The sequence below is a fragment of the Coturnix japonica genome, chromosome 17, assembly GCF_054131305.1.
Source record: "Coturnix japonica strain WE chromosome 17, WE-NBRP24, whole genome shotgun sequence".
Taxonomy (NCBI): Eukaryota; Metazoa; Chordata; class Aves; order Galliformes; family Phasianidae; genus Coturnix; species Coturnix japonica.
The window spans coordinates 14,957,219-14,967,149 of NC_140679.1; the positions used below are offsets into that span (position 1 = coordinate 14,957,219).

At 45.7% G+C, this 9,931-nt stretch overlaps 2 protein-coding genes across 3 annotated transcripts; both read left to right on the forward strand.

Moving 5' to 3' along the window:
* The first annotated feature begins 4 nt into the window (after positions 1-4).
* OSCP1 (organic solute carrier partner 1) lies at positions 5-9,305 on the forward strand. 2 transcript variants are annotated; one of them, XM_032448963.2, is made up of 12 exons: positions 5-148; positions 1,186-1,215; positions 4,178-4,332; positions 4,955-5,122; positions 5,293-5,373; positions 5,768-5,871; positions 6,153-6,281; positions 6,812-6,881; positions 7,541-7,680; positions 8,162-8,225; positions 8,312-8,545; positions 8,810-9,305. In XM_032448963.2, exons 1-11 carry the CDS (start codon positions 16-18, stop codon positions 8,426-8,428), a joined length of 1,191 nt encoding a protein of 396 aa, XP_032304854.1. In that variant the 5' UTR covers positions 5-15; the 3' UTR covers positions 8,429-8,545; positions 8,810-9,305. The 2 variants fall into 2 exon arrangements, with proteins under 2 accessions (XP_032304854.1, XP_015739177.1); XM_015883691.3 differs by lacking the exon at positions 1,186-1,215.
* LSM10 (LSM10, U7 small nuclear RNA associated) lies at positions 8,488-9,305 on the forward strand. The gene is made up of 2 exons (XM_015883694.2): positions 8,488-8,545; positions 8,810-9,305. The coding sequence occupies exon 2, from the start codon at positions 8,817-8,819 to the stop codon at positions 9,186-9,188; it is 372 nt and encodes a 123-aa protein (XP_015739180.2). The 5' UTR covers positions 8,488-8,545; positions 8,810-8,816; the 3' UTR covers positions 9,189-9,305.
* Positions 9,306-9,931: the final 626 nt, after the last annotated feature.

Here is a 9,931-nt window from a genome sequence, read left to right on the forward strand (position 1 = left end):
AGCCGTTGCCTAGTGATGGTGGGTAGTGACGGTGTCATGTCGGCTCGGACGCTGCCGCTGTTGTTCCTTAACTTGGGCGGAGAGATGCTCTATATCCTGGACCAGCGGCTGCGAGCACAGAGCATCCCTGGAGAGAAGGCTCGGAAAGGTGAGCAGCCCCTTTCGAGGCCTCACCGAACCCCGGCTGCCTGCGTTGGGTCTATGGGGAGGGAGGCCGGACGTTGGGGCCTGGCCTAGGCCTCCCCTGAGCAGCAGCAGGCCTTGGGTAGCCCTCCCTCATTGCTCCTATAAGGCCAAACAAGCAGAGATCTGTTGTTCCTTTCAGTTTCTTGGGAATAACCCCCTTAATAACGCAAGAATGGGCACGGGTATGCTCCTTTCCATATGGTCAGTTTCTTGGTAATAACCCCCTTAATAACGCAGGAATGGGCACGGGTATGCTCCTTTCCATATGGTCAGTTTCTTGGTAATAACCCCCTTAATAACGCAGGAATGGGCACACTATGGAAGGACAGAGCAATAGGACATCACTCAGCCATAGAGCATTTCAATGTGTCCTCATAAGGAGCCTTGGGGACATGGTTTCAACCCCCCCACGGTGTCACAGTGGTTGTTCACACGTTTTATCTGCAAACAGAGCCCCTCTGTAGATATCTCGCTGTGTTTTTATAGCAGTGGCTGCTGGAAGGTGTTAGTGAAGGTAATTTGTGAGGGGTTACAGTGGGATTGAGCTGGCTGTGCTCAGAAGGGGAGCTGCCACTTTCCCCTCTGTGCTGCTGGTTGTGTAGCCTTCACTTTGTAGCTCTGAGTGATCTTAGCTGTGTGTGGTGAGGATCTGAATGGGGTCTGCACCATCCCTGCATGTATGAGCTCTGCTGTCATCTTCACTGAGGTGTTTCTTAACGCTTAAAGCCGCTCACTGAAATATTGCTCGCTAATAAGTGCAAAAAACACAACCCCAAAGCAACGAAACCTGCTAAATTTAAATCAAGGCTGATGTTTTTAGCTTCAATCAAAGGTTGCCAAGTAGCAGAAGGACATCAGGCACCACCAGGGTTCTTTCTTGATAAGAAAAAAACCAAAGACCATTAGTTAGATTATCTCTTTTTCTTTATTTCTTTTCTCCTTGAAACTCCCGTTCTTACTTCTCGAACTGATGTTTTTTGTTTTGTATGCTTCGTGTAGATGAATGGACAGATGTGGACAGGAAACGAGGTACTGTAATCTCCTGGCTGCATGCAGTTGATAACACCACTACATGCACACGTGAGGCTCGTTGTATGTGAACACACTATATGCTGTTCTGCAGCCCTCCAGTGATGGTGTCAGGGAGGAGTGATACTCATTAAAAGGTTCTTTAGCTGTAAGTAGGAAATATTTCCCAAAAATATTCATTAACTTAATGAAGGTGATGTCTGTAAGCAGATCATAATCTGTTATCAGAGTGATTTTTCTAGCCAAAATGATACACGTGGTTTTCAATGTGTCAGCATTGCGAAGTTTTTCTGCTTAATAGCATGAATTTCACCTGTATATAATGCATTTCTCTGGGATATTTCTAATTCACTGCTTAGGGTCTCAAAGAGTGAACTCCAGGAGAGATTCAAGGCGCTTCCATCCAGCTGCTTACCCAGCCCTGCCTGCGGTCACCGTCCTTGCAGCGGAGTGATCATAAAGGAGCATCTATCCACACTTCAACCAAGCTCACCTTGACTTGAATGATCACCAGGGATGGTTTGAGCTCAGGTTTTGCTGAGGTGTGAGTGTGATTTCCTCCTAGATTCAGCTTGCAAATGGTGGCCTCCAAGGTAGGGGTGCAGTGAGCAGCTGGATGAGAAAGTAAATCTCTTAAATGATCACATTTTCTTTCTGTCAGGTGAACACCAGTGTCTTTAAGCAGCTCCCTTTTAAGAGAGATCAAGGTTATGATTTCTCTTCTGTTTTTTTCAAAGTTTGTGGGTTCTGAACATTTACTGAGGGTAAATACTAATAGCTTGGATTTATCCCCCAGCTCCTCACTACCATTGCATGCTGTTTCTAAGAACGTGCCTTTCCAGCATTTAATATCTCAGAAGTATAAAGGATTACATGTTCCTCTCTTTTATCACATCCAAAAGGGAGATAAGCTTTATAAAATCCTACTTTATCAGATTCAGATGATAAAGGCACAAAAATAGATCTCTTGTTGACAAATCAGAGAGGAAAAAAGCCCAGTCTGTGAGTGCTGCTCTTGGGATGATCTCTGAAACATGGACATAGAGAAGCCAGCAGAACCTATGGCTGCAAATAAAGGCAGCCAACAAGGCACTGCCTGCATCAGCTTTGTTAGGAGCTACAGACCTACTGCAAACAGAGTGTGTGACTGCCTTGGACTTGTACCATTCCCTTCACTGTCTTGAGTGTCTTTGGAGAAGCATGAGCAAAATCCAGATGTAAAGACCACAGTCTCATGTCATGCATACGAGCCATGTTCCGTGACGGCACAGTAGGCGTTGGGATGTGTCTGTCTGCAGTGACATGACACATGCAGGCAAAAACCTCCGTAATCCTCAGCTTATCTTCTGTCCATTGCATTGTCTGTACTCGGTTTCCCTCTCCCCATCCCGGTTGATGAAATCCCCCTCTGCTAAATTGCTTTTCTGCTATGTTGCTTGGCGTGCCATTACCCCTGAGCTAACGCTCCTTTCTCTTTTATTTTCCATTGTCAGAATGGTGTAAGTATGTCCTTAGGGACTGCCTATATTCCAAGATCTCTTCACTGTGTCATTATCAAGCCTACCTTGCGAGGTTTGCCCTTCACTGTGATATTTTATGTCTTTCTCAGTGATTTTTCATAGCCAATACAAGAGATTTTAATTTAAGAAGATCATCTTTGAGGCTTTTCATGTGATTCCATTCCGAATATCTCCCAGCTGCAGTTGCACAAAGTATTCCTCTTGATTGCAGAAGTTCTTATTGTTATCATAATTGATTACATGCAAAATTCAATATCACAGAATCACAGTATATAATAATATAATCACAGTATATCACAATAATATACAATATTACACTGTGTTTTATTTTCCCCATTGAAAGAAGTGAGGATTTTTGCATCACGCTGCAAGTAGAGGTTGTTTTGTGGCTGGTTCATCTGAAAAAGGTGCGAGAGGAGGGAATTCTTTTCCATTTGTAATGAGGCTTATTTTTAATCCACACTTCAGAAGGCACTTGCCCTCTAGAAACAGCTGTCAACGTCCAGGTGCTCTGTATCTATGACAGACCCAGCAGTGTTCCCTAGGTAATAATCATACAAGAAAAGATGAAGTGAGTGGTACATTAACTTTGCTTTGCTTTTCCTTTGTTGCTTCCCCTGAGATGTCTCTAATCCATCAGAATTAGCAATCATTACAAGCTTCAGTAGCAGTGATCTGCTTAGGGAAATTCGTGCTTGTACAATAATCTCTGTGAATTGAAATTGATTTTTTTTTCTTCAGTATTTTCTGATAGGGAAATAAATGTTTGTTTATGGTAACGCTGTAGAATGTATCAGCTATATGATAAAGGCATCGAATCCAGCAGGAAAGCTGGCTGGCCCTGCCTGGATTGCATTGCTGTGAATGCACCCTTAAATACCTGTTGGTTGTAATCTGGGTCAGGGCATTTCCAGTCATTCATAGGCTTCTGTTTAGAAGAGAAACAAAGACTGATAGTTTTAAGGGCAAAAAGGGAACAGGGAGAGAGAGTTAAATATGGCTTGTAAGAAATACATGTAAAATAAACCAACCAGACTGATGAAAACAGTCTTCTTAGGAAGCAGAACTGAAGCTTTTCCAGATAATACATGCCAGCACAGCCTGTAAACAAAATTATTTTAAAAGAGGATAGTGCTAGTCGTCAGTGCAAAAACAAGACAACAAACTCAGCCTTATTCCCACTGGAAAACAAGGTTTGTTGTCTGCAGCTCAGAAATATTTCTGCCTCAGGGGACAGTAGGAATCATGCTGCTTGCTTAGAACAACATGGCACTGAAATAAGTGCCTGAATTAAGGCACAGTGTTCCCCATCCTGCTGGTGTGGCTCTGCACCCTTGTCTCACAGTAAGTGTTGTGTGAGCCCACAGTGTCCAGGTTTGTATGGAAGGATGAGGTGAGCGCTGTGTTTCTGAAGCAGAAACAGATCCTCTCTGTCTTTACAGTTATGAATGACATCATCACAACCATGTTCAATAAAAAATTTATGGAAGAGCTGTTTAAACCACAGGAACTCTATTCCAAGAAAGCTCTGAGAACCGTGTATGACCGGCTAGCTCATGCTTCAATCATGAGACTGAACCAGGCGAGCATGGATAAGGTAAAACAGTGATCTGTGCTGTCCTCACTGTGCTGTACTTTGGTGCTGTAATTTGGGAGCATTTTGTAACAAACCTCTTCCCACTGGATTTCTTTGTAAAAATGGCTCTAAGATGAGAAAACAGCGAGAAAATCTGTTGTAGTTCCAGATAATTCAGCACCTTAAGTGGAAATACTGTTTTGAGTTTCATATGTAAGTGGTTTTGAAGGGGTTTAGTAAGATCTCTTAATCAGATTTTTTATATACAAAAAGTCTATACACACATATATATATAAATATATATATATTCCTGTGTTGACACTCACTATTTTCAATTACAGGCAGAAGAACTCTTGCCTGCAAACAGCATATCTGGTGGTAAAAGCAAAAAGTCACAGGAACTTGCTTACCTGTCATATGGTTGAAATTGGCCAGCAGTGTTAAAGACTGCTGGAGAGACCAATGGGAGCAATGACAGTGTCATTGTAGAGGTGTTATTTTCTTGGGAAACAAAGCTAAAATGGTTTCCTTACCCTTAAGCAGGTGCTAAAAGAAAAGAATGTTTAGAACCCTTTCTGCATGAGCATGGAATTGTTGCTGTGTGCATTGCAATGGAACCAAAATCTCCCGTGTTACTTTGCAGCTGTATGACCTCATGACTATGGCTTTCAAGTACCAAGTCCTGCTGTGTCCCCGGCCCAAAGACATCCTGCTGGTCACGTTCAATCACCTGGATGCCATCAAGGATTTCATCTGCGATGCCCCTGGCATTCTGAACCAAGTGGATGAAACTTTCCGACAGCTGATTGAGGTAAGAATCCTTAGCAAGGTGGAGAGATTTTCCTCTTCTAAGTTGGTCTTAGAGACTAACTGCTGCATCAGGCAGTGCCCCATTGAGTGTGGAGCTTGATACACATCCAAGCATGGATTCAGTGGCATGGGTCCCTTACAAGGCCTCACCTTGGGGTGTTTCTCTTCCAGGTATATGGCAGTCTCTCTGCTGGTGAATTTCAGCTCATCAGGCAGACACTCCTCATTTTTTTCCAGGACATGCACATAAGGGTAAGAGTCCAGCATAACTGGTGGGTTAGAACAGAAGGAGGTTTGATCGTGGTTAGAATATGAAAGTGTCTCATTATAACCACACTACATTTGGTTTTGTTGCTTGAGCTTTTCGATCATCTCGATGTGCTTGTAATTTCAGCCTTCATCATTTCACACCCTGAGCACATCTAGTACAATAATACTGAATAATTCTAAGATGTTCTGGAGGAGAAAAAAATAGACCTAATTGCCTGTTTATTTCAAAGGTGACCGTGTAGAATAATTTCAGATTCAGGTTTATATTAGTGCATGTTTCTGGGAAACCAACCCCAGTCCAGGCAGGAAGACTGCAGAGAGTTCAGAACAGAAGAAATGTAACTGATTTTCTAGAGGATGGAATGTTCTTTTTCAGGTCTCAATCTTTCTGAAGGATAAAGTGCAGAACTCTAATGGTCGCTTTGTGCTGCCAATATCAGGCCCTGTTCCTTGGGGTACAGAGGTTCCAGGACTCATCAGGTGAATACTGCGTCTCATGTTTCAAAGATAGCTGAACCTCCAGTAAGTTATTGGTAGGGCAAGGTCTGGCACTAAGTGACCCAGCAATGAGATACTAACTGTGTGTCTGGCACTCCTATTCCAGTAAATTAGCTACTAGTCCTTTATCCTTTAAAAGAGATACTTACCAATGTACAGAATAGGGTTTTATTCCCTTTTTTATGTACAGTAAGCAAAGGGTACAGGACTGAAACTCAGTAACAGATGTATTAAATATGTTTCAATATTGGGTTGTCTTTAAGGATGTTTAATTGCAATGGAGATGAAGTTAAAAGAACTGAGTTCACCACTGGTGGAAATTACGTCGCTCCACAAAGGGAAGGATCTTTTGAACTTTATGGAGACAGAGTCCTCAAACTTGGAACAAATATGTAAGTCATTTTTGTCCTACATAGAAATATGAATTAAAATGTGATTATGGATTTGTTCAGAAGCACGTCTTCAGCCTTGGATGTTTATTTTTTGCATCTTTGGCACTATCAGCTACTTTACAAAGTGATTGTGTAGAACAAAACGCACAGATAAATGCATGCAAACAGCTGTGGGAAGGAGCCACAGTTTGATGCATGACTATGGCAGAGCTGAAAATAGTGTCCTCATTGAGTACTGCGTGTTCTGTGAAATGGAAATGAAGTTTAATTGCATTCAAGGAATTATTTTTATTCCCTTCACATTTGCCGTAGGTAATTCTTCCATTCTCAGAGTAAGAGTCAGTTATGTTCTTTCTTATGGCTTTGTTGCCTACATGTTTTAATGCCACCATACCCTATAAAATAGAACTGTAACATTGCAGTCCTCAGAAAAAAATATCCTGAAGTCACACTTAGGTCCTGTGCTGCTCCCTTCTATTTCTGTATCACAAATAAATAACAGGTTGCTTTTCCTGCTGTGTTCTCTCTAGGTACAGTGTTAGTCGGCCGGCAGAGACGCACACGTCAGGATCATCCAAAACCTTGGCATCCAGTGCAAAGGTTACTGCTTTTCTGATGCTATTACTGGTAAAACTCATGAGCAGTGTGTGTCAGTAAGGCCTGCAGGTGGTCACACACAGGAGAGGGGTTTCCTCTGGGCAGTTTCACTGCACCCATCAGACTTTACATTCTGTTTCCCCCATCTCTTAATAGCTGGGGTCACTGGATCAAGCACACACACTGCCCTTCTCAAACTCATTCACTGGATAGCTGCATTCTCTTTCATTTATCTCCTTTCTCATGTAACATCATTTGAGTTAGTGCTCTCAGGGTACCTGTTTACTTCTTTCTCTCCAAACCTCAGCAGTTCTCCATGACCCCATCTGAGTGAGGCTATGGGCACGTTTCCCTAAGTAATAGTAGATATAAGCTGAATAAGTGGCCTGCTGAAATCTTGCTTCCTCTTTTTAACTTCTTCAGAAAACAGGGAGCTGAGTTTGCTGATTTCACTTTGATTTAGCTGGAAAACTGCCTTGTCCTGGGTCTAGAAATTCAAGCAACCACCTTATTAACCCATGACTAATAATGATGAGTTGCCTGTATCATTAACAGCACATGAATGTGTTTGTGTATATCGAGGTAATATGAGAATATAGTAGCTTTGTTAGTCCTCTTCTTCCTGGTAACCTGACCAATGAACCCATTGCTGTTTTCTGCAGGAGAATATAACCCCTAACCCTCTTGCTAAAGAAGAACTGAACTTCTTGGCCAGGCTGCTGGGAGGTCTGGACATCAAGAAACCTAGTGGCAGCGAGACAGGATTCCGACTGAATTTATTCATGACAGATGAAGAAGAAGAGTATGATGCAGCTGGTTGTGGTCTGGGGGGTTGTGATTTAATGACACGTGGACAAAACCTGGAGGCTGAAGCTGATCCCTAAGCTTTAATACTGCCTTCAGGTGATGCTGGGGCACTGACAGTCTGGTGTGTGCCTTCAGCACCCTTAGCTTTCCTGTCCTAGAGTCACTTCAGAGAGATGCAATAAGTGAAGGGAGGTGAGGAGGCAGATAGGCTGGAGCACTGCAGCCCCCTCCTGGCAGGGAGGCGTTTCCACTGCTTTACATTTAGCATCAGAAAACCCAAAGCAGAGTTCAGTCTCCAAAATGGGATCAGCATCCTAGTTTGCCTGCTAGAAACAGCAGTGCTGTCTAAATTTCTCATAGGTACGAGTCTCCTACCACTTTCTTGCATGGACCATTGAAAAACACTACTGACCTGTGGAACGGGTGGGATGTGACAGGATGGCACCACATTAAGCACTCTATATTTTCAATTAAAGGCAGGCGGCGCTGACAAGACCCGAGGAGTTCTCATACAAGGTTGTGAATATTGAAGCCACCGAGGTACGTTCGGCTGCAATTCACATACATTCAAACTACTACGATAAGAGCTTTATTTATCGCCTGGCTGAGCCTTTATCTCTACGCAGGAGCCGGCGAGGAGAGCGGAGCTGGATCGAATCATGGGCGACCTGCAGGTGGCGGAACAGTGCGAGGAGAGCTGCGGGAAGGGAGAGGACCTGCTGGCTCTGATGGACGGGTTGTGAGCCATTAAAGGCGTTTCTTCCATCCTGCCTCCGAGCCGACGAGTGGGGCGGGGACGAACGGGGAGGGATCAAGCGGGGCAGCGAGAAACAGGGGCCGCCCCTTCATGTTGCCGGGCGGTGAGTGGGATGGGGGCTAAAAGTGGGGTGAGGGAGCTGCGGGGGTGAGTGTGGGTTTTGGGTGGGGGTCTGAATGTGTGGGGTGGGAGTTGTGTGAGTGCATAAGGGGGGTGGGGGCACCCCTGTGTGCAAAGGGGGGGATGTGATGAGCACTGGGCGTGCAAGGGGAGGAGGCAGGCGATGGAGCTGCCATGCTGGTGTGTACATACACGAGTCCTGCAGGTGGAGGTGCTGGTGGTGCATCTCCCCATTCATCTGCTGCAGCCCCACCATGGAGGTCAGCCACTCAGTCAAGGAGCGCACCATCGCTGAGAACAGCCTGGTGATCCTGCTGCAAGGTCTGCACGGCCACGTCACCACCGTGGATCTCCGCGACGAGAGCACGGCCACGGGACGAGTGTCCAACGTCGACGCCTTCATGAACATCCGCCTGGCCCAGGTGACGTTCACGGACAGACGAGGGGAGGTGTCGCAGCTGGACGAGCTGTTCGTGGCGGGCAGGAACGTGCGCTACGTTCACATCCCGGATGGGGTGGACATCAGGGCCACCATCGAGCGGCAGCTTCAGGCCATCCACCGCGTGCGCTACTTCGGGGGCCGCGACAAGGGCAGGAGGGAGTTCCCTCGAGCCAAGCACAAATGAGCCCCATTCCTCAATCAACAGCCCAGCTTGGAAGCTCCATCCCTGTGTAATGGCAGCTACTCCTTTATCCCTCTCCTTATGTTTTTCCAGCTCTCAAACAAAGCCCTTTTGGCCTCAGTGCTCGGCTCTGCAGTGATCATTGCCTATAGACTCTATAGGGCTGCCAGCTACTCCTCCATCCCTCTCTTTATGTTTTTCCAGCTCTTAAAGCCCTTTTGGCCACACTGATCATTGCCTATAGGCTCTATAGGGCTGGCAGCTGCTCCTTTATCCCTCTCCTTATGGATTTCCAGCTCTTAAAGCCCTTTTGGCCGCAGTGCTCGTTGCCTATAGGCTCCATAGGGCTGTATCTATAGCTCCTGGGGCCTGGCTGCCTGCATGGGCCTGGTCTGAGGGTGGGCAGGGGGCAGTGCATGGGGCACTGCCATCATGGCGTCCATCTTAAGGCCTAGCACCACGCATGGGGGCGGTGGAGCAGTGCGCATGCGCGGGTGGGAAGGGCGGAGCTTGAAGCGTTTCTCTTCCAATCAAGGCGCGGATAAGATCCCGCCCGCTGACCGACCCGCTCGCACAGCATGCACCAATCAACGGAGAGAGTCATCTCTCATCAGCCAATCAATCATCACCACTCAGCCAATTAGTGCACACCTCCCATCACTCTCTCAACACTCCTCTCGCAGCCAATCACATCCGGGCGCTGCTTCAACTATCCAATGAGCGCTGCCGTTCCTTCAGAAGGCGGG